Here is a 23,473-nt window from a genome sequence, read left to right as displayed (position 1 = left end):
GGGTTCTCTCACTTGGGCCAGACCAGGGCAAACACTGGGAGTTGCCGATTTATGACTCTGTCCTTGCCGTCAGAACCCAGAGCGCCCAGGAGATGAGATGAACCGTAATTGCTCCTAGGCAGCCATAACAATCCTGATCGTCTTTGCCAAATACTCAATTTCCCAGCCTCCCTTGAAGTGGGAAGAGCCTATGACTCAGCTCTAGCCCACAAAATTTAAAGGGAACGGTGCTGTGGAACTTCTGGGAAAGGTTTTACTTTCATGATACAGTGCTGCTGCCTCATTCACTTCACAGAGCTGTGGCTGCCGCCTTGTGGTAAAGAGGGAACAATGTGCCACAGATAGTGTAGGAAGGCAAGAAGTCTAGGTCCTTAATGAACCAAGCCCTGTGACACTATTGATGCCTATGTTCAGACTTTTTATCAGGTGAGGATGAATAAACCACTCTTTGAGGTCCTGTAACTCAGGCTGCATTACTTGTAGCAGAGTACATTCTTGCTTGGGGAGCTTCATGAGGATGAGCAAAGGAATGATCATAAAAATCTGCTCCCTCCTTGAAGCACACTTGGGTCCCTTCTGCCTTTGGGGCCTCACCACTAATTACAAATTGGTTCTTACTGCTAATTACAAACATTTCACGTCTGTGTTCTGCCCTCAGACTTCAGCTCATCACTGTAGGGTGGCTCAGGATGCTGCAGGCTGCATCTGGTTCTGTAGCCTCCCCTGCCTTCTGGCCAACAGCCTGGTATCCAGTTTTATATATATATATGTATTTTTTTTTTTTTGGCCTTTTTAGGCCATACTTGCAGCATATGGAGATTCCCAGGCTAGGGGCCTAAGGGGAGCTGCAGCTGCTGGCCTACACCACAGCCACAGCAACACAAGATCTGAGCCACGTCTGCCACCTACACCACAGCTCAAGGCAACGCGGGATCCTTAACCTGCTGAGTGAGGCCAGGGATTGAACCAGCAACCTCATGGTTCCTAGTCGGACTCGTTTCCACTGAACCGCGAGGGGAACTCCCAACAGATTCTGAGCAGGAACTAGTTGGAGACCCTTTTGGCGACAGGCAGACCTGAAGAGAAAGCCCTGTCAGGCAGGAACGTGGAACCACTACTCCTCCTAGCCACAGGGAGGAGCTTGGGCTTTGGGCCAACCTCCAGGCACGGCCCAGTAAGCACCTCCAGTCTCATGCCTCCTCTGGAAAATGTTTACTCCAGCTTTGCCCTCCACACCTCCCTCACCCAGCCTCACCTTCACACCAGCAAAGGCACAAGCAAGCCAAAAAAAAAAAAAAAAAAAAAGCCACTCAAGAGGCTTTCTCCATTTTATTTCTTTGGGAAAAGAAAACGAAGTCTTTCCATCACATATGGTAGAGATATATATTTTTATATATTTATATATAATTTCTTTTGTGGTTGGAAGTCCCAAAGCTGAGTCTGTTCATATTTTTTTTTCTATTTTTTTTTTTTTTTCCTACTAATGCCTTCTCTTCCCCCTGCCCCTCTGGCCCAGGCCCAGGTTCTGGGGCAGGTGTAGTGAAGGGTGAGTGGAATGGGCAGTGATTGCCAGGACAGCCCCTCACCCAGCTCAGAGATCTGGGGAGGGCCACCGGAAGGGGCTGTGCAGAAGGACAGAGGCCACGCAGAGGGGCACTCCTGTTTTTGTGGGGGATGCACAGCTGGTTAAACAGTCACCAGTCATGGGAGGAGGCTGGTCAGGGGTCGGGGGTTGCTCACAGTAGTTGCCAGCTCCCTCCACCCTGCCCCACAAACCCAGTCTTGGGGGTGGGAGGGAGAGAGTGAAAAGAGAGAAATACCAGGGCTGAGGGCCAAGCCTCCTCCGATTTTTATTGCTGGTGTGTTAGAAATTTGCCTTTCCCTTCTTATCTTGGGGAGATAGACTCTCAGAGGGCCCCGAGAGGAGGAAGTGACATTGGCTGCCCCCACCCCCACTGACGGCTATGCCAGGCCTACTCTGGGCAAACCCCGGGCTACCTCAGGCCCCTGGGACCCAGGAGTCAGTGTTCCTCTCCATTCAGCCTTGCTCTTCAAGAGCAATCATAGCCACCCCTGTCCCCCAAAACAAGGGCCACAGGCTCAGGCTTGGGCCCAGTGGAGTGTGGAAGTGGGCAGTGCACCAAAGATCAAGCAGAGTTTTCTACTGGAAGAAAAGGTGAGGTTTGGGGGAAGCGGTGGCCTAGGACAACGATGTTCAGAGCATGAAAGCAGGAGGCTGAGCATGAAAGCAGAAGGAGGCTGAGGGAATCAAGTGGGGGAAGACACAGGAAGACATCACAGACACTCATATGACCTCAGAAACTGGGTGAGGGGAGTGCCTGAGAGGCAGGTAGCACTTAATAGCTGTAGTTAGAGCTGGACAGTGGTCCGGGGTATGGGGTCAGCCAAGCAGATGGGACTGTTGTCCTGTGGGATCCTGGCCAGAAGGGGCAGGGTAGAGCTAAGAAGCCTCCAGGTGACCCTTCCCAAGAAGAGGAGGGCAGAGCTTCCCTGGGCACTGAGCCTCCAGTCCCTGCCCTTCCCTCCTCCAACACGCACAAATGGACACACACTCAGGACCAGGCCAGGCTCTGAGGCCTGAGCCCAAGAGACCTTGGGGGGGGAGGGGCTGGGCAGGTAGCCCTCTCAACCACAGGCAGGCCATCTGCTCCCACTCATCCTGCCAATCTGCCAAGGAGGGAAGACTGCGCAGGAAGGAGAGAGGCCGGGAGCCCAAGGTCTGTCCGCTCCGGCAGACCCCAGGCAGGCCCCCTCAGGCTACACGGCATAGGAGATGGGCACAGAGCGCATCTCTAGACACACGATGGGCCGGCAGTAGCAGCCCAGACCATCAAAGGGCTGGGTACCTGGCGGCACTGCAGGCCTGCCACCTCTTCAACAAGGGAGTGCCAAGAAAGGGAGCCCGGGCTCCCCTGCTGCCTGGGCCCTTCATCCCCACACACTCAGCCCTCCCCCTATTTCCTCCTTGGGAGGAGGGTCAAGTGGGCTGCCCAGGGGGGCAGTGGTAGAGCTGGGAGGCACCCAGTGAGGGGAGGGGAGGGACCTGGTCACAGCTGCTTTGAGAACCTCTTTGGTCTGGGGATACAGGGGGACATGGGGGGGGAAGGTGATGGCAAGGAGGGGATACTGGGGACTCTGGCCTTTGACAGGGTTTTTGTCAAAAGACCACATGCCCAGGGAGATCAGATTTCCGTGGACTCAATGCGCTCCAGGCGGGAGGGGGTCCAGGCTTTCTTCTCCTCCCCGTGTTGGGGTGTAGGCGTGCTGGCACCTCCCGCGGCCCCGCGCTCTCGCAGCCGCCGCTCCAGCTGCTGGTTGCGCTGGTACATCTCCACGTAACTCAGCTGCAGCTGCTTCTGGTACTCGATGACCTTCTCCTTCTCCTCCAGCCACACGCGGCGCTCCTCTGCGAAGCTGGCACCCTGGCGCTCCCGGGCTCGCCGCTCGGCTGCGAGCTCAGCCTGTAGCCGCCCCACCTCCCGCCGCAGGGCCCGCGTCCCACTCTCCCCCCCAGCATCCACCTCCCCATCCAAGGAAGCCAGGGAGGCGGCGGCAGCCACCCCAGCCTGACGGCGCATCTTGGCCTCGTCACTCTCGCAGGTGGCCAGGGCATCCTGCGGCTCAGCGGGGTCCACTGGGGTCAGTGCCGGCTTGAGGCAGGCAGAGGGCAGCTCGCCCTCGCCCAGCTCCAGGCTGGCCTGTTTGCTGCTGAAGGAGTCCCTCAGGCTGAGCAGCTGCTCCTCCTTCTCCCGCAGCGAGGCCCGGCCCTCCCGCAACTGGGAGCGCAGCCCTACGATCTCACTCAGCTTCTGGGACACGTCGGCCTGCGAGTCCTTCAGCTGCTGCTTCAGGAGGGAAATCTCCCCAGCCTTCTGGCACACCTGGGCAGGAGCGGGTGAGAAGAGAAGTCAGGGTGAAGGCCGAGCTCTGCCCACCCCCACCCCAGCCCCAGGGCATTGAGCTACCCCGGGGCTCAGGGTCAGCTCCTCATCAGAGCAGGAAGACCCCCTCCTCAGACATGGCTAATTTCACACAGCCCTGGACAGCGCTGGTCTTCAGACACCCCTAATCAATCCCGCCACAACCTTCGCTTCCCCAGTGATGGTTGTGGGTTGCTGTTCTGGGTTTCTCCAGCGAGATGGAAGGGGACACAGGGAGAGCCCAAGCCCCCAGCCCGCACCTCCCACTTAGTTTCCTCCATCCGGGGCAGGAAGTCGGCCTGTTCCTTCTGGCAGGCGGCCACCTTGTCCTCAAGCTCTTCCCGCTGGCGCATCAGCCGGGCTGCCTCCTCCTGCAGCTGCTTCTTGTCCTGCTGCAGCCGCAGCACCTGCAGCTGTAGGCCTTGCTGGGCGCGCTGAGCGCGCCGGGCCACCTGCTGCAGCTTCCCACTGCAGCCCTGCCGCAGCTCAGCCAGCTCACGCTCCCAGGCCTTCTGCCGCTCCTCCAGCACCTGAGCCACCGCTGCCTCGCTCTGCTCCAGGCTACGCCGCAGAGCTGCCACCTCCTGCTCCTTCTCCCACAGCCGCTCCTCTAGCTCCTGGATCAGAGTGCTGGGCGAGGGTGGCGAGCAGGCCGCAAACGGCAGGCCTCCACCTCCACCCTCCCCCGATCCCAAGTGGCCTGGCCGCCCCATGGATGAGGATGACCCGCTTTTGCTGGAGGCCCGCCCACTGTCAGAGGTTGCTAGGTCCTGGTAGCCTGACCCACCACCGCTGCTGCTGCCACCACTGCCACTACCATAGCTGGCAGTGCCAATGCGATTGATGTGGCTGGTGGAGGCACTGAGGGGCGCCAGGTGCTGGCTGTAGCTGGAGCTGTAAGTGGGCAGGCTTGTGAGTGAGTTCCGGCCTGAATCTGAGAGGCCGCCCCCACCCCCACCCGCTGGGGTCATGGTCCGAGACTTGTCCAGTCCACCCTTGAGGCCACCGGGGCCCTGTCGTCCCTCAGGGGTCCCGTTGGACTGCGGGGGGCACAAGTTCTGCATGGAGTGGAAGTTCTTGGGTACAACGGGCTTGAAGGCTGAAGGCCGAACCAGTGGCTCTGAGCACTGCATAAAAGCAAGGGAGGGGGAATGTGGAATCATGATGGGGCCTTGGCCTTGACCCCAGTCTTTTTCCTCTGGCCTAGATGTCTTCAGCCCCACCTCCCCCCTACCCCATCGGAGCTCCATCCTGGGAGTCCCTTCTGGCTGGGTCTCTACCCAACATCCACCCTCCTGATCCCAGCAGCCAGGTCTCTGCCCTAGACCCAGCAGGTGGACTTGGCCTCCAAGGCTCCTCAACTCAGCTTCTACCTCAGCCCCTACAACCCAACCTCCAAGAAGACCCACTTCCTCCCCATCTCTGGGTTGCCTCCCACCCCCATAAAAAAGCCCTGGGGACTGACCTGGTCTAGCTTGCCAGAGGTGGGCAGGAGTTTGGGTGGGTGGCTGGGCTCACGATATTGAGGTGGGGCCTTGTCACTGCCACCGCTGCTGCTGCTGCCACCACTGCTGCCCACCACATTGCCGCAGACATCCGTGTGGTCACTGCCCCGCAGCTCGCCATTGAGGTAGAGTGAATTGGCGAGAGCCTTGTCCTCTGAGGGGTAGCGGCCTGGCCTCTCCCTGCTGGCCCCACTGCCACGGGGGCCAGGAAAACTGCCCTGGCTGCCCCCACCCCCTGTGCGGGTGCCCACACTCTTCATGGCAAACTCCTGGGTGTGGGCCACCCCGCTGCCCACACTGCCCATGGCCAGGCGAGGGTCTGGGGGTCCGAGCTCAGAGGGCCGAGGGGCAAAGGCCAGGAGGGGATCCCGCCCTGGGTCAGCGCGCACAGGCAGTGTCTCCAGCTTCGCCATGACTAAGCCAGGGGAGCACTGTGGACACAGGTGGGAAAGCAGAGATAGGTCAGCCCCACCCCCACTCCCACCACCCCATCCAAGACAGACCTGTCCCTCGGTGTCCCCTTCCTCACAGTGGGTACAAGAGTTCCCAAACACCCAAGGTGAAGGAATGGGGCTGGGGAAACAGTGATAGCTTGGTAAGAGGGGCTGCCTGCTGACAAAGCCCAACCCCCAGGGACCATGCACCTACCCTCCCAGCTGTGCTCTCCTCAACTCCCACCTCAAACCCACCTCCTCCAGGAGCCTCCCAGACTCAGTGATGCCTCAACTCTTCCCTGCAACCTCCAGAACTTAGGGGTTCTTTACTCTGGGTCTGGGCCTGTACATCCCACCCAGCTGGGGAGATGGGGTTGGAAGGCGGGAGCGGTACCTGAATCCAATAGGGAACCTCAGAAGTTAAGGGAGGAAGAGAAACCCACCCCTCTCCAAAAACTGTGGGCTGTCCTTCCCAGCCCCCTAACCTAGGGTGTTGCAGTCAAGGGCAGAAGTGGAGGCTCACTACGAGCGCAGGATCCTCTCCTTGCCTCTCCAAGGGGGTGGGGGGGCCGACGGGTCCTCAAGCCTGGGACCCTCCGAGGCCCGGTCTGCATGGGCCATGTGCCTCACTCTCGTAGTAGGGGCTCGGCCAGAACCAGCTGTGCGACTTTGGACGGGCCGACTGAGCCATCCCGGACTGCAGTTTTCTCCTCTGCGAAATGGGAGGAATGAAGGACCTACCTCGCAGTGCTGCCGTGTGCCAGGCAGCCCAGGGCAACGGGCGCGACAGGCGACGGGGGTTTTGGGGGTAGGGTGGGCGGGAGTTCCCGCGGCCGCGCGCATCTGGGCGACCACAGGAACGCCCCACCCCCCACCCCCCCGCAGACGGTCGGGGACCGCGGCTGCTGCGCGTGGCAAGGGAGGGACCTCGCCTGGCGCGGAAGCGCCCCCTCCCCATGGTCAGTACCTCGGCAGAGGGCTCCGGGCTGGCCGGGACCAGGGCAGAAGACGCAGCGCCGCCCGCCCGCTGCGGGCGCGGGCCTTGCCTCCCTTGAGCCCCGCGGTTCCAACAGGTGGGCGGGGTCAGGGGCGGGGCGTCCGCTCCCAGCGGAGCCCAGGACTCCGCCCCCGCAGAACCCCTCTAAGAATTCGCTGCCGCCGGGAAGACTTCCTGGATTACTCCCCTCCCCCAGCTCCTCGTGGACCTTGACCCAGCTCACTTCGCCGCGAATTCCTCTGAGCCCTCCTGTGAGCTTGCGTCCCCCCCTCCCTCAAGGCCGGCCCACAGGAGCCGGGGTAGGGGAGCGGGGCCTCGGGTTACTTGTGCCCAGAAAGGCTCTGCTTCCTCATTCCTTTGTCTCAAGTCCGCCCTGGAAACACCTGCCCCAGAGAGCCTCAAAATCCAGCCGGGCAGTGGCAGCAGGCAGCACCTGCCAGGAGTGTAGAGGCCCGAATACATGTGCCAGAAATGGCAGAGGGCACCCTCCAGGCATTTAACCTCTGCTCCCACCAGAAACCTGCTAGGGAGCCCTCCTCTCCCAAGGCAAAGGAGGACAGGTGGCAGACCTCTGTTCCTAGAGCGCTCCTCTATGTTCTACCCAGCTGCCCACTTCGAATGCTGTTTGTCCTAACGGGCCTTAGACCAGGAGAGCCTGACAAAACTCTTGCCCTTCAGGAGACTTCTGGTCAGCACACCCAGGATTACAGCCCTAGGTGGTTGGAAAACTCGCCACCAAACTGGTTCACACTGCCTTTGTAAAATTCCATTCTCTCAGCCTCTGGCTCCGGAGGAGGTGTGGAGAACAGGACTTTACCACCTTCCTCCCTTAAACTAATCTGTCCCCATGTCCCACAAGCCTGAGACGTGGCGTGCAGCAAGAGAGGCAACTAGGATGCAGTTTCAGTGCAGGCTCAGCAAGCGCAGGACCCTGGGGTGTGAGTGCCTTTTTACATCGAGTGCCCTAGGTGCCTCTCGTGATTCACCCTCGCCCTGCTCTGTCTCCACTCCCCATACACTCCAGCCCAGATATCCACTTCCCATCCTAAGCATGACCCCCTTTTCTTGCCACTTGGGGATGCAGTGTAGGGAGCAAGCAGAGGGGGACTGAGAGGATGGAGGCTGGGTGACCTGGGGCTCAGAACCAGCGGGAAGATCTGGGCAGGTTTGGGAGGAACAACTGACAAAACTTCATACAGATGGGGTTCAGGGATTGGAGGCAAGGGAGGAGTCTGGACTGGGTGGGCACCAGGGTAGGTAACACCCTGAACATGACAGGAGGTGAAAGTCTGGGGGAAATAGGTGCTTTGAGGAAGACCAGAGAAATATTTCTATTAAATCCTGGATGGAAAGAGAGACTGGACTCATGAGCATTCGAGGGGGCTGGGGGGCGGGAGGTGGGGCCCAGCATGGAGTTAAAGTGACAGTGCCTAAGAAGCCTAGTAGATGGTGTGGGAGCAGGAAGAAGGCCAGGAGAAGGCAGGGCCTGAGGACGAAGATGGGGTGGGCTTCAAGAATGTGGAGGCAGCTCCTGATGTTAAAAAAAAAGGGGGCCAGCTAAAATTGGGATTGGAGAGGGTGCCCTGAATTCGGCAGGTGGAAACATCACTGGTGTCTACGAGAGAATGATTTCAGAAAAGGGGTGCAAGGCAGAGCCAGACTGTAGGAGTGGGGGGAAGGGGTCTGAGGGAAAGATGAGAAAGTTCCCTGCTAAAAGAGAAGGGCTGAGAAAGCAGTAATTTAAGGTGGTTTGGGATCCAAAGGCTCTTTTCTAATTTTAGAATGAAACAGGGTAGAAACCTGAGTGTGGTGATGTGCTGAAAGAAGGGCGTCGATAGTGAGATTGGAGATCTAGGCAAAGGGGGCTGCGCCAGGTGTGGGCAGACGCAAACAGAAGTGATTGAGTTGATCATAAGAGCCACGGAGGATAATATTTTCGAAGGTGCTTTGCAAACTGTAAGGTGCCGTATAAACCTGCAATACTGTCTTCTCTGAGCTCCAGGAAAGGAGGATCTGGCCATAGGTTGTGGCTGATCACATGGCACTCTGCCCCACTGTTGCCCCTCCCCCCATCCCCCCCCCGGGGGGGTCCCCAACCAGGCCCGGGTGCCCAGAGTCCTGGACAGATGGAAAGGAGGTCCTGAGTCTCCTATTCCCATGGTCTACTTGGGGAATCCTTGACTACCAACCCACTGCCCTTCTCCCTGGAGCCTCGCTCCCTGAAGAGCTTCCCACCATAATTCTAACCTGTTTTGGTCAACCCCATGTAAGTGCTCCCAGCCCCTTGCCTCTCCCCAGCTTGGGCTGCTGCAGCTTCTTTCCTCAAAAAGACAGCATGGAACTGGCAGGACAAAGAGGGGCATATGTTTCCCTGATAGGCAGAAACTGAATACAGGGGAAAGGTTTGAGCTTCATCTGTGGGTCAGGGTCCTGCACTAGCCCAGGCAGCTGAGTGTGCACTGCAAAGACAGCCTCATGGCATCCACTTAGCTATGGGATGACAGCCTGTTGCCTGATTCTGCCTCTATCTCTGTCCTGTCAACCCTCAGTGCGTGGGACATTACACACAGTATTAGTGGTCACAAAGGGACCAAATGGACAATACCTGGAGATTACATGGGCAGGACCTACCTACCGTCATCCTACCGTGACGACCCTATCTGTGCCCCTCCTAAAGCTAGGAACACTCACCCTTCTCTTGGGGTCTCAGAGGCCCCAAGCTCAGCCCACTCAACCCCTAAAGATCTCACCAGCCCCTCCTGCCAGCATCCTTGCTGGGGGCTTCTCACTCACATTTCTTCCTCTGCACTCCCTCCCCTGTGCAGCTGCTGAGGGACACTTTCTAAAGGGCAAAGCCGTTGTCCCTGCTCTGCCCGAATTCTTCCATGAACAGCACCAAGTGCAGTAGACAGAGTTATGGAGGCATCAGCTCCAAGTGTAAATCCCAGCTCAACTGATTAGAGGTGGAACTGCATGCAGGTTATTCCACCTCAGATTCTCACACCTACATTACAGGAATGTTAAGAAGTGAATGTATTATGGGTAAATGCCTGGCATTCCTCTCAACCCTCAGAACCAAGGTAGAGCTTGCAGCAGAGCCCCCAAGGCCTCTCCTGCTGCTCATCCTATGTCCCCTGACCTGAACCCATCTCACTCCATGCACAAAATCTGTTCTCAGCTCCCTGTGCCCATTCTGCATCTTTCAAGGACCAATCCAGATGCTGCCTCCCAGGACAGCATTCCTGATCTCCCCTGCGGGAAGAGGTCTTAAAGCACTTGGCTCAGGCTACTCCAAGATTTCATTCTGAGGCATCTCCAGGGCTGGACTGTGGGTGCCCCCGCAGGGAAACAGACAACAGAGTGTTGGGGTCTTTAGGCCCTGGCACTGAGGAGATGCAGAGAATGCATGTGGGAAGGCCAGTTATGAGCAATGCAAAGAGGCAATGAATCCGGACGGGAACATCAGGAAGGGCTTCTGGGAAGGACTGAGGGAGAAAAGGTATCGGGGTCACAGTAGGGCTTTGAGGGTGCAGAGGTCTCCAGAACTTCTTGGTTGGGATGTGTGAAGGGAGATCCATCTTCCCTTGGCGACAAAGGGGGAAGGGATCCATCCCTTAGATCCTGGCTCTGATGAAACCCGTGCTTCAGGACTGAGGGGGCTGACAGCGCCCCCACACACACCCCGAGGACACACGCGCGCACACACGAGCCTCCTGCACGGGGGGTGGTGTGGGGGGGTGCACGCCATTCACCAGCAGCCCGCGGCCCGCAGAGCCAACAGAGACCAGGGCCCCAGGCCATCCCGAGGAGGTGCCCGGGGAAGGGTCTCTGCAGTGGTTGAAATCCCTCCGGCACCTCCCGGTGCTCCCCACCAACGCGTGTGGCCCGGGGGGCGGGGCGCAGAGGGAAGAGGTGACATAATCCGGGCCGCACCCCCTCCGGCCGCCACCATCCCCCAGGCCCTGCGAAGCATCCATGACATCATCGGCCTCATCTCCACTCCCCTCACCCCGGGGACCCCCAGCAGTGGGACGCACCCCCTCCCCAGCTCCAGGTCTGACTCAACGAGCCTCGCGGTGCAGCGGGCACAGCGACAGGTCGGAGCTGCAAGGAGCGCCGCGGAGGGCCTGCCTCACTTACTCGCTGCCTCAGGGTCCGGTGCGGGGTCTTCAGCACGGGCGCCACCGGCCCCGCTCGCTGGCGCAGCCAGAAGCCCGCCCGGCGGGGCGCGAGGCGCGGGCCCGGCTCGGCTCCGCGCCCCTCCCGCTCCCCGCCCGGGCCCCGCCCACCCGTGGCTGCGGCAAACGCGGGCCCGCCCTCCGGCCACGCCCCCCGAGCCCGCCAATCCCCGGTCTGAGGCGGGGCGAAATGCCTTAACCCCTTCGTCGCTGCATACCGGTCCGCGTATGGGACCCTCTATTTCACCCACCCTAGGGCTCCGCGAATCTGCACCGAGACTCCCTGCTGATACCTTATTGACCCCCAAGGCCCTTGGACTCAGCCCCCAGTCTCTCCTCTTCAACAAATCCAGTAGGACAGCGCCTTCCCTGAACCTCACTTCTTTGGCGACAAGGAGAAACCCTCTGGCTTGGGAAAGGGACTCTAGACGCCAAGCCCCGAGCTCCAGTTCGCCCCCGCTCCTGCTCTTCCGGGCGCGGCCTCCCAGCGGACGCCGTAAGACCCTGCAAATCTGCAAGGTGGGGGCGGGGCGAGCCGTGGCGCGTGGAACCAACACGGCGCAAGGAATATCCGCTCCGGCGCCGGGACAAGCAGGTTTGAGGGGAAAAGAAGGCTTCGATGGTCCGTGACTGCGTCCGTCCCCAATTGGAGCCGGCTTGAAACTTGCTTCTCGCCAAGGATCACAGTCCGGAGGAAAAGGCGGGGGACGGGGAAAAAGATATAACATTACAATCGAGCAGAGAGTTTGAGTGCTTCACCCAGTGGCCGGAACCTGGCACGATGCCCGGCCCCTCGCAGTGAAAGGGAGTTGGGGGGATGCTCCAATACGGAGCACCGGCTTCGCTTGCCGGGAATGAGAGAGGACTGCTCATTCCCCCCCAGGTGGCCTGGGAGTACTGCCGGGAGGAAGAAATCTGTCTGGAACTGAAGCCTTAGCCTTGACTAGGGCAGGCAAGCAAGCCACGCCTAGGGTTCAGCATTAAGAAAAGCCTGGAGGCACTAAGGGTCTGTCTGAAAAACTGCAGCGTCTCCACTTGGGCTGGTATTTAACCCATTGTAGCTTTACTGTTACAGATTTATTCGTTTTGTCATTAGTCATCTCATTTTATAGTTTTAATTTGCGGCTATTGCCTGTGTTTTGAATTTTTCTATATTTGCTTTTATCTCCCATAGTGACTTGCAAGGCAGAAAATCTGTTTTTAATTCTCCTGGTTGTTGCCTTATAGTTTATCAAATAAAAATGCGGTTTATATTTGACAAATTATTAAAGTCAATAAGTCATTCATTTTTATGTTCCTCCTTATATAATGAGTAATTTAATATACCTATACCTTTCCATCTCTTGGCCTGATATCCTCACACTTTTTTTTCTTAGGGCCGAACTTGCAGCATATGGAGGTTCCCAGGCTAGGGTAGACCCGGAGCTCCAGCTGCTGGCATACGCTACAGCCACACCAGATCCAAGCATCGACTGTGACCTACACCCAGCTCATGGCAATGCTGTATCCCTAACCCACTGAGCAAGGCCAGGGATTGAACCCACATCTTTGTGGATACTAGTCTAATTCTTAACCCACTGAACCACAGTGAGAACTCCTCACTTGACTGATTTTTAAGGAGAACTCCAGGATGTTATGTTTTTCTAAGTCTTTGCTCTAGATGAGAATTTTGTAATGGCTTTACACATTTGTGTGTCTACACACAAATGGTGGCTTCACTGTTAATAGAATTCTTCAATCTCAGACTTTTCCTCTCAAGATTCTCTTATCCTTATCTCATTGTCTTTTGGCTCTTAAGATGGTAGCAAGTACACCTGAAACTAATAGAATGTTATCTGTCAATTATAGCTCACCCAACACCCCCAGGAAAGGTAGCAAAGCTGGGCTGGCCTCTGTTCGACAAGTAGTTCACCTGATGCTTGTTGGGATTTTTCTTTTTTTTTTTTTTTTTTGGTCTTTTTGCCTTTTCTAGGGCCGCTCCTACGGCATATGGAGGTTCCCAGGTCAGGGGTCTAATCGGAGCTGCCGGCCTACGCCAGAGCCACAGCAACTCGGGATCTGAGCCACGTCTGCAACCTACACCACAGCTCATGGCAACACCAGATCCTTAACCCACTGAGCAAGACCAGGGATCGAACCCGCAACCTCATGGTTCCTAGTTGGATTCGTTAACCACTGAGCCACAATGGGAACTCCCTTGGCATTTTTCTTTACGTTCAAAAGTCAAACATTGCCAGTATAAGTTTCAGTATAGACATTTTTCTATTACTTATCCAGAAATAAAAAAGGTATTATTTTCAGCTGAGATGTTTTCTATTTTCCTGTCCATTCTGTTGACAGATTGTTTGGATTTTTTTCCTCCCCTAAAATATTATTACATTGGATCATCACTGTCAATTAAATCTCTTTGTCCCTTTTCTCTGCATTCTGAAAGAGTATCTCAATTTTTTTTCCCCCTTGGCCACAAATACAGCTGGCATGTGGATGTTCCCCAGCCAGGGATGGGATCTAGCCACAGTTTCAGCCTGTCCCATAGCTGTGGCAATGCCGGATCCTTAAAATGATGTGCCAAACAGGAATTTCCAATTTTTTTTCTTTTTTGGTCTTTTTGTATTTTTAGGGCTGCACCCACGGCATGTGGAGGTTCCCAAGCTAGGGGTCTAATCAGAGCTACAGCTGCTCGCCTACACCACAGCCACAGCCATGCCAGATCTGAACCACATATACACCACAGCTCACAGCAACGCCGGATCCTTAACCCACTGAGCAAGGCCAAGGATTGAACCCACAACCTCATGGTTTCTAGTCGGATCCGTTTCTGCTGCGCCACAACAGGAACTCTAACCAATTTTTTTTTTTCACCATTACGGACCTAGTTTTCTTCAGAGTAAAGGATACTGTCTTCTCTAATAAGCTATTTGTTTATTTTCCTTTCGATTTAGCCGTTTTCCACCCCAATTTTGCCTTTGGTTTGTTTTTTTTGGTTTTTTGTTTTGTTTTGTTTTTTGCTTTTTAGGGCTGCACCTACGGCATATGGAAGTTCCAAGGCTAGGGGTCAAATCGGAGCTACAGCTGCCAGCCTACACCACAGCTCACGGCAACGCCGGATCCTTAACCCACTGAGCGAGACCAGGGATCAAACCCGAAACCTCATGGTTACTAGTCTGATTCGTTTCCACTGTGCCACGATGGGAACTCCCCCAATTTTGTCTTGATCTGAACTTAATCTTTTCATAGTTTTCTGTTCTTATGTTACATCTGTTCTTACATCTTAAGAACACCGGGAGATGTATGCCTTCTGGTTCCCAGGCTCTCCTCTGTCCAGCTTCAGCCAGCCATGACTTCAGTTTGCCCTTGGCTGTGGTTGGTGGCTCATCCCCTGGGGAAGCGGCATGTGCCACCACCTTCTCAGCAGCTGGCCTCGGCTGCTCCCTGGCACCAGTTCTGCTCCACACCAGGGTGTGGACATCCTTTCTCCCACATTCTCTTTGGACTCTGAGCCCAGTCTAGACTGGTTGCGGGCTTCTCTGCTTGAGACTGAGCACTGATTCCTCAGAGGCATAAATAAAGCCCAAGCAGCAGCCCCCTGCCTGGCCTACTACCCACCCTAAAAACAAAAACAAAAACAAAACAGGGAGTTCCCGTCGTGGCGCAGTGGTTAACGAATCCGACTAGGAACCATGAGGTTGCAGGTTCGGTCCCTGCCCTTGCTCAGTGAGTTAAGGATCCGGCGTTGCCGTGAGCTGTGGTGTAGGTTGCAGACGCGGCTCGGATCCCGAGTTGCTGTGGCTCTGGCGTAGGCCGGTGGCTACAGCTCCGATTCAACCCCTAGCCTGGGAACCTCCATATGCCGCGGAAGCGGCCCAAGAGATAGCAACAACAACAACAAAAGACAAAAAGACAAAAAAAAAAAAGAAAAAAGAAAAAAACAATTATCACAATAGATGCCAAAAAGTCATTTAAAAAATCAATAACTGAAAGAACCCTCATAATTAACCAGGAACGGTTGAAATTAAAATTCTTTTTTTTTTTTTTTTGTCTTTTTGCTATTTCTTGGGCCGCTCCCGCGGCATATGGAGGTTCCCAGGCTAGGGGTCTAATGGGAGCCGTAGCCACTGGCCTACACCAGAGCCACAGCAATGCGGGATCTGAGCCGCATCTGCGACCTACACCACAGCTCACGGCAATGCCGGATCGTTAACCCACTGAGCAAGGGCAGGGATCAAACCCGTAACCTCATGGTTCCTAGTCGGATTTGTTAACCACTGCGCCACGACAGGAACTCCCTGGAATTAAAATTCAATCTGTTGTGCTCCCTTGATACCTGGTAGAATCTAGAGGGCCTCAAATGGCCTAACTGAAAGTTGCCCGAGCCAAACAATCCTCTTTATCGAATGCACCAGGTGCAGTTTCTGCTTATCTCTGAACAGCGGTTTTCAGTTCTCTGCCTGCGCTCAGGATTGTTCAAACAAGCCAATCAGATCCCCTGCAGGAACCAGCGGGCACCCCACCCTCCTGCTGCTACAAAGTCTGCCCCCACCCCACCCCGTACCTGGTTTTTGACGATATTCCTGAGTGAACACCTGTGTGGCCCCGTGTGGCTTGTGGTGTTGTCCTCCCCTGGGTTGTGAGTATATGCGCAGTTAATCTCAGCCGCTAAGTGTGAGGTATTGTCTCTGGAGAAGCCCAACCTAAGGTGGGAATCTCTGGTTTACCAATGGGGTGAAGGAGAGGTGATTACAACAAGAATATATCACACAAAGAAAATTTGAAAATCCATGTTGAAGCTATAGGGAAATAGGAACTCATAATGTATTTTCGAGGGTATAAATCGGTACAACATTTTGGGAGGACAACTGGGTAATTTATTAAAATGAAAAACGCATATATCCTCAGACCCAGCAGTTCCATTTCTGGGAAGAAACACCATCACAAAAAATATGATAGATGTACAAAGACAGTCACTGATGCAATGACTGTAATAGCAAAAAAAAAAGTGTTTTTTTTTTAAACCTAAATATATCAATTAATAGACGATAGATCAAATGAATAACACAACAAATGCAATGCAAGTGAAAAAGAATCACACAAACATACTATAATTTTTCTATTGTTTTTAAAAGAATATGTATGTACATGCATAGAAAAGTCTGGAGATACACTAAACTATTAACAATGGCTACCTTGAAGAGTTCCCTGGTGGATCAGAGGGTTAAGGATCTGGCATTGGCAGTGCTGTGGCACTGATTTGATCCCTAGCCCAGGAACTTTGGCATGCCTCAGGGCAGGGCCAAAAACCAAAGACAAAAAATAGTGCCTACTTTAAGATGCTGGGATTGCAGGGGATCTGGCAGAAGAGAGGACTCCAGGCACTTTGGTAACGTTCACACTTTTTTTGTGTCTTTTGGGCCACACCCACAGCATATGGAAGTTCCCAGGCTAGGGGTCTAATTGAAGCTACAGCCACCAGCCTACACCACAGCCACAGCAACTCGGGATCTGAGGTGTGTCTGTGACCTACACCACAGTTCACGGCAATGCCGGATCCTTAACCCACAGAGTGATGCCAGGGATCGAACCCACATTCTCATGAATACTAGTCGGGTTTGTTAACCGCTGAGCCATAGATGGGAACTCCCTGTTCACACTTTCTATAAGATGTATTACTTTTGTAAGAAAAATTTTTTTTAATGTAAAGAATTTTGCCTGGAAGAATAAACAGATGAGTAAGCTCTGAAAATTTAGACACAGCAGACTATTGATATTAAATATTTGCTCAAAAATCCCTGCCCCAATGGAGTTTGCATTCTAGTGGGAGGCGACAATAAGTAAAATATATAGCGAATTAGAAAGTGATGGAGGAGTTCCCGTCGTGGCGCAGTGGTTAACGAATCCGACTAGGAACCATGAGGTTGCGGGTTCGGTCCCTGCCCTTGCTCATTGGGTTAAAGGATCCGGCGTTGCCGTGAGCTGTGGTGTAGATTGCAGACGTGGCTCGGATCCCGCGTTGCTGTGGCTCTGGCGTAGGCCAGTGGCTACAGCTGCGATTCGACCCCTAGCCTGGGAACCTCCATATGCCGCGGGAGCGGCCCAAAGAAATAGCAAACAGACAAAAAAAAAAAGAAAGTGATGGAGTTCCGTGGTGGCCTAGTGGTTAACTGTCACTGCTGTGGTGCAGGTTTTGAGCCCTGGCCCAGGAACTTCCACAAGCCATGGGCACAGGCAAAAAGGAAAAAAAAAAAAAAAAAAAAAAAAAGTGGCAAGTACTAAGGAGAAGTTGAGATGGTGGGATCCCAATTTGGATGAGGTAGAAGGCCTTGCTGCAAAGCTCACAGTCAAGGTACAGACCTGGAAGGGAGCGAACAAGTCTCAGGTACGAAAGATTCCTAGGACACATTTTATCTATAATAATAGGAGCTTTCCTTTTCCAATATTTTGCTTTAACTGCACTAACTGAAGTTTTCAGATAGAAAAATGACTAAACATTGTTTTGGGGGGTTGTTTTTTGCTTTTTAGGGCCAAACCTGCAGCATATGGAAGTTCCCAGGCTAGGGGTCAAAGATGAACTGTAGCTGCCGACATACACCACAGCCACAGCAACAAAGGATCTGAGCTGTATCTGTGACCTATACCACAGCTCATGGCAATGCAGGATCCCTAACCCACTGAGCGAGGCCAGGGAGTGAACCCATATCCTTCATGGGTACTAGTCGGGTTCGTTACTGCTGAGCCATGATGGGATCTCCTAAACTTTTTTTTTTTTTTAATGCCACATGCACAGCATATAAAAATTCCCAGGCCAGGGATTGAATCCCAGTTGTGACCTACTCTGCAGCTGCAGAAATGCTGGATTCTTTAATCTGTTGTGCTGGGCTGGGGTTCAAACCCGTGGCCTCCATAGCAACCCAAGCTGCTACAGTAGGATTCTTTTTTTTTTTTTTTTTTGTCTTTTTGCCATTTCTTGGGCCGCTCCTGTGGCATATGGAGGTTCCCAGGCTAGCAGTTGAATCGGAGCTGTAGCCGCCAGCCTACGCCAGAGCCACAGCAACGCAGGATCCGAGCCGCGTCTGCAACCTACACCACAGCTCATGGCAACACCGGATCGTTAACCCACTGAGTGAGGCCAGGGATCGAACCCGCAACCTCATGGTTCCTAGTCGGATTCGTTAACCACTTAGCCATGACAGGAACTCCTGCAGTAGGATTCTTAACCCACTGTGCCACAGCAGGAACTCTGAAACATTATTATTATTATTATTATCTTTAGGGCCACACCCACAGCATATGGAGGTTCCCAGTCTAGGGGTTGAATCAGAGGTGTAGCTGCCGGCCTACACCACAGTCACAGCAATGCCAGATCCCAGCCATGACTGCAAACCACACCACAGCTCATGGGAATTCTGGATCCTTAGCCCAATGAGCAAGGCCAGGAATCGAACCTCATCTTCATGCATACTAGTCGAGTTCATTACTGCTGAGCCACAAGGGGGACTCCTCTGAAACACTATTTTTAGCTTTTTCTTCTTGGCCACGCCCAGAGCATGCAGAAGTTTCCAGGCCAGGGATCAAACCTCTCCCACAGCAGTAACCCAAGTCACACCAGTGACAAACCAGATCCTTAACCTGGGAATGCCAAGGTCCATCCTTTTAAATGGCACTGGCCCCCAGGGAGTTCCTGCTGTGGCACAGTGGGTTAAGAATCCAACTGTAGCAGCTAGGGTTGCTACAGAGGCATGGGTTTGACCCCAAGACCAGACCAGCATTGCCACAGATGCAGAGTGGATCGAAGCTGCAGCTGGGATTTAATCCCTGGGCCAGGAACTTCCATATTCCACATATGTGGCCGTAAAATCTTTTTTTTTTAATTTAAAAAAATTTTTTTAAAAATTGGTACTGGCCCTAGATTGTTTTATGATTGAGTTCTACCAATCAAACAGATCATTCTAATCGTAGGAAAAGATAAAAATCTCCCCAACTCATTTTATAAAGGTAGAATTATCTTAACGCCAAAATCTGACAAATGAGATAAAAGCAAATTGTGTGAGTGATTAATTACCTGTCTTCCGCATTAGCATGTAGCATCTATGCAGACCAGATCCCTTTTAAAAATTCCATATCCCCACCTTAATACTCTGATAAGCAGAATAAGGGCTCTCCCAAAGAAGTCCAAGTCCTTATTCCCAGAACCTGTAACATGTTAGGTAACATGGCAAAAGAGAATTAGGATTGTAGATGGAATTAAACTCTCTAATAACCTTAAAATAGAGAGATTATCCAGGTGGGCTCAAGATAATCACAAAGGTCCTTAAAAGTGGAAGAAGAAGTCGGTGGGAGAGTGGGGGGAGATGTAACTATGGAAGAATGGTTAGAGAGACACAACGTCGCTTGCTTTGCAGGTGGAGGGTGGGGGCCATGGTAATATGGGGGACCTCTTGAAGATGGAAAAGAGCCTCCAGAAAGAAGCAGCCCATTCTTGATTTTAGCTCAATAAGACCTGTATTGGATTCCTAACCTACATAACTGCAAGATAATACATTTGTGTGGTTTTACAACACTAAGTTGGTGGCAATTTGTTACAGCAGCACAGCAAAACTAATGCAAGCACATAAGAGACACTTGACATTCGTTTGCTGAATGATGAATGAAACCGCAAAAACCCTGGGTCCATAAATAGGTAAAAGAGAAATATATCATTGACAGACTATAAATGGCCAATAAGCAGTTGTAAACCTCTTTAGCAGATACTGAAGAGATGCAAATGAAAACCCATCAAATTAGCAGACTGTTGTGATCCTTTGGGATCCTCCCCACAGAATTACCCAGAAGGGAACTAGGGGCTTCTCTAGGATGACCTGGCAGTTACTTTCAAACACCAAACTGGGGAGCAGACAAGGCACTTAAATCCATGCTAAAGTTTGGATGCTTCTACTAAAGGTTTTTCCAGCTGTGCGTGCTTTATAAATACAGGAAATAAAAACCTCTGGAATTGGGTCAAAACTTCCTAGGAATGACCAGTATAAGTCTTGGGGGTTATCCAGACGAACATAAAACTATAATGGAAATGTTTATGATCCAAATATGCTCCTTTTTTTGGCTTTAGGGCTGCACCCGCAGCATATGGAAGTTCCCAGGTTAGGGGTCAAAACGGAGCTATAGCTGCCGGCCTACACCACAGCCACAGCAACACCAGATCTGAGCTTCGTCTTCGACCTATACCACAGCTCATGGCAACGCCAGATCCTTAACCCACTGAGCAAGGCCAGGGATTGAAGCCACATCCTCATGGATACTAGTTGGATTCGTTTCCACTGCACCACTACAGGCACTCCCTTAACAAGCTGTTTTATAAGGTGATTAGCTCATGTTACACTTTCTCTCTCACACACACACACCGTGGGCCTGTGAAAAGGGAAAGTTAAAGGAAAAATACAAAAATATTATTAGGCTGTATTCTCTTTTTTACCACTATTCTTTATTAATAGCATGTTTTACCTAAGATAAAAGTTGGTTTATACTTTCATGTTTCCCAGGAATATTTCTTTTCTATGACATTTTCCTTTTCTGTTTTCATATAATTGACGCTTTGTTTATATGACACTTTGTCTATACCTATATAATATAAACCTCATTGTAAGCTATTTAGAAACAAAGTAAAAAGGAACACAAGTCACCACCCCGCCCACCATCACAAGTGAGTTTTATGTACTCACATCTATTTGTGAAGCACATTGGTCCTTTTTAAAGCCCCAAGCAAAATAATTTTTTAAATGATTACTGCATCAAGGAAATTACGGTCATGTCCAAACCTCTAATCAATTTTTTTTTTTTTTTTTTTTGCTTTTTAGAGCTGCACTCTCTGCATATGGAGGTTCCCAGGCTAGGGGTCAAATCAGAGCTATAGCTGCCAGCCTACGCCACAGGCACAGCAACGCCGGATCCAGGCCACATCTTCCACCTACACCACAGATCACGGCAACATCAGATACTTAACCCACTGAGCGAGGCCAGGGATCGAACCTCAACCTCTGGTTCCTAGTTGGGTTCATTTCCGCTGTGCCACAATGGGAACTCCAAACCTTTAGTCAATTTTATGGAAACATGCAAAATACAAAAATGTTGCCAGACTTAATTTTTGTGAAAGCTGGGGTAAATCTGTCCAGCAGAAAGTCTTCTTTGTAAACTTTGTACATTATTGTGGCAGACAGATTCGGTGGTGGCTAAGTGAAACTTTTATTACCTGCCTTTAGGGTCCAACTTTCCCATGGATCCAATATGCACAAACTAAAAAGCATCAAGACAAGTGCCGAATCAGGGAGTTCTCTTCGTGATGCAGAGGAAACAAATCCGACTAGGAACCATGAGGTCGCTGGTTCAATCCCTGACCTGGATCAATGAGTTAAGGATCCAGCGACGCCATGACCTGTGGTGTAGGTTGCAGACGCGGCTCGGATCCCACGTTGCTGTGGCTCTGGCGTAGGCAGGTGGCTACAGCTCTGATTCGACCCCTAGCCTGGGAACCTCCACATGCCACGGGAGTGGCCCAAGAAATAGCAAAAAGACAAAAAAAAAAAAAAAAAAGAAAAAAAAAGAAAGTTAAAATGACCAAAATCGGTTGGAGTAAATCTACCTGATTATATGCAAAGGGCTATATACAAACAATTTTACTGTTATAGTATCAGCATTTGATAGTTTCTCTTTTTTTTTTGGTCTTTTTTTGCTATTTCTTTGGGCCGCTCCCTCGGCATATGGAGGTTCCCAGGCTAGGGGTCTAATAGGAGCTGGAGCCACCGGCCTACGCCAGAGCCACAGCAACGCGGGATCCGAGCCGCGTCTGCGACCTACACCACAGCTCACGGCAACGCCGGATCGTTAACCCACTGAGCAAGGGCAGGGACCGAACCCGAAACCTCATGGTTCCTAGTCGGATTCGTTAACTACTGAGCCACGATGGGAATCCTGATAGAGTCTTTAATAAGATTCTCTTATACAGGCAGCAGTAATGAATAATCAAATATTCCATTAGCCAGTCGAAAATTAGGAACGGCGTCAGAGTAACCCAAGTAAAATTATTTTTTCAATGTCCCTACTGTAGTCTATGTTGCTTCTGGTACAACTCTATGATGACTGCAAGCTATATATCATACACAACTCTTCACTCAGATACTGCTCCTTGACCCTGTCAATATAAAAGGGATAAGCTCCTTAGAACCTCGTTTTTGAAACTGTGGGTTGAGATCTGTGAGTGGGTTAAAAAAGCAATTTAGTTACTATCAGCCATGAAACAGAATAAACAAATATCAATATGCATCAAACCATGATAAGCAAAGGATTATTGTGAAACTTTAGCTTGTTCAGTATTTATATATATGCACACACCGAGTACTTAATGTAAAATGGATCTCTTCATAAAAGATACTGATTTCTTTGAAAAACAGTCTGGTGGAATGGTCACCTTCAATTCTGGGGCCAAGGCTTCGGGCTGGAGGTGTCTGGGGCATGTACTTCTGAAGGCTTGCCGAGGTGCCCTACAACAGTACAACATGAGTGTGGAGGGAGGAGGTGATGTTGTAATAAAGTTTTGTGGGATAAGAAGATTGCAAAGAAGGCTTAAGAAATGAGTTGCTGGGAGTTTCCACCTGGCTCAGCAGGTTAAGGATTAGGTGTCACTGCAGCAGATCAGGTTGCTGCTGTGGGAGGGGTGTTCAGTCCCTGGCCAAGGAACTTCCACATGCTGCAGGCTCTGCCAAAAAGGAACCCCACCCCCCACCCCCACCCCAAATCTCTGGGCTCAGATTTCACCACCCCTGCCAGCTAGGTCCTAAGCTCTTTTCACCCCATCTCACCTCTGCCCGGCCACTCCCTTTCCTCCACCCAACACTCCAAGCCCCTCAGTAAACCACGGACCTTTACATTCTGCACACCTGGCCTCCCCTCAGCCCAGATGGCCTCACCTTGTGATTACAGGCCATGCACTTGTTGGCTGGGTGATTGGCAGTCTCCCTGTTACATTAATAGCACTGCCTTGCCCCCATTGTAGATAGGGCCATGTTTTGTTTACTGTGGTTCCCTGGGGTGCTTAGCATTTTTTTTTTTTTTTTGGTCTTTTTGTCTTTTCTAGGGCCGTACTTGTGGCATATGGAGGTTCCCAGGCTAGGAGTCCAATCAGAGCTGTAGCCGCCAGCCTACCCCAGAGCCACAGCAGCTCAGGATCCGAGCCGTGTCTGCAATCTACACCACAGCTCATGGCAACGCCAGATCCTTAACCCACTGAGTGAAGCCAGGGATCAAACCTACAACCTCATGGTTCCTATTTGGATTCCTTAACCACTGAGCCACGACGGGAACTCCCTTTTTTTTCTTTTTTTGCAGTACCCAGGGCATATGGAAATTCCTGGCCAAGGACAAAATCCAAGCTGTG

General features: G+C 52.3%; 1 protein-coding gene across 9 annotated transcripts; it reads right to left on the bottom strand.

The window, feature by feature from the left end:
- Positions 1-1,310: 1,310 nt before the first annotated feature.
- On the bottom strand, positions 1,311-11,648 carry LZTS3 (leucine zipper tumor suppressor family member 3). 9 transcript variants are annotated; one of them, XM_005672781.4, is made up of 5 exons: positions 11,349-11,648; positions 6,366-6,592; positions 5,407-5,877; positions 4,202-5,068; positions 1,311-3,902 (listed from the first exon to the last, which is right to left on the bottom strand). In XM_005672781.4, the coding sequence occupies exons 3-5, from the start codon at positions 5,857-5,859 to the stop codon at positions 3,204-3,206; spliced, it is 2,019 nt and encodes a 672-aa protein (XP_005672838.1). In that variant the 5' UTR covers positions 5,860-5,877; positions 6,366-6,592; positions 11,349-11,648; the 3' UTR covers positions 1,311-3,203. The 9 variants fall into 9 exon arrangements, with proteins under 9 accessions (XP_005672838.1, XP_084859523.1, XP_005672837.1 ...); XM_085003397.1 differs by having other exon boundaries at positions 6,429-6,592; XM_005672780.4 differs by lacking the exon at positions 11,349-11,648 and adding an exon at positions 11,018-11,147.
- Positions 11,649-23,473: the final 11,825 nt, after the last annotated feature.

The sequence above is a fragment of the Sus scrofa genome, chromosome 17, assembly GCF_054392235.1.
Source record: "Sus scrofa isolate SSC_HxYL_T2T_F1_AM1 chromosome 17, Sscrofa_HxYL_maternal_Yorkshire_Landrace_v2.0, whole genome shotgun sequence".
NCBI lineage: Eukaryota > Metazoa > Chordata > Mammalia > Artiodactyla > Suidae > Sus > Sus scrofa.
This window is presented reverse-complemented; position numbering and strand designations above follow the sequence as displayed.

What these genes read in the sequence shown, in the direction of transcription:
- LZTS3 (XM_085003397.1), bottom strand. Translation starts at nt 6,494, where the DNA reads ATGCAGACCGGGCCTCGGAGGGTCCCAGGCTTGAGGACCCGTCGGCCC. An exon ending in CCCCCCACCCCCTTGGAGAG is followed by an intron (nt 5,878 to 6,428) that starts GCAAGGAGAGGA and finishes CTGTGTCCACAG; the next exon opens with TGCTCCCCTGGCTTAGTCAT. An exon ending in TGGAGGAAACTAAGTGGGAG is followed by an intron (nt 3,903 to 4,201) that starts GTGCGGGCTGGG and finishes GCTCCTGCCCAG; the next exon opens with GTGTGCCAGAAGGCTGGGGA.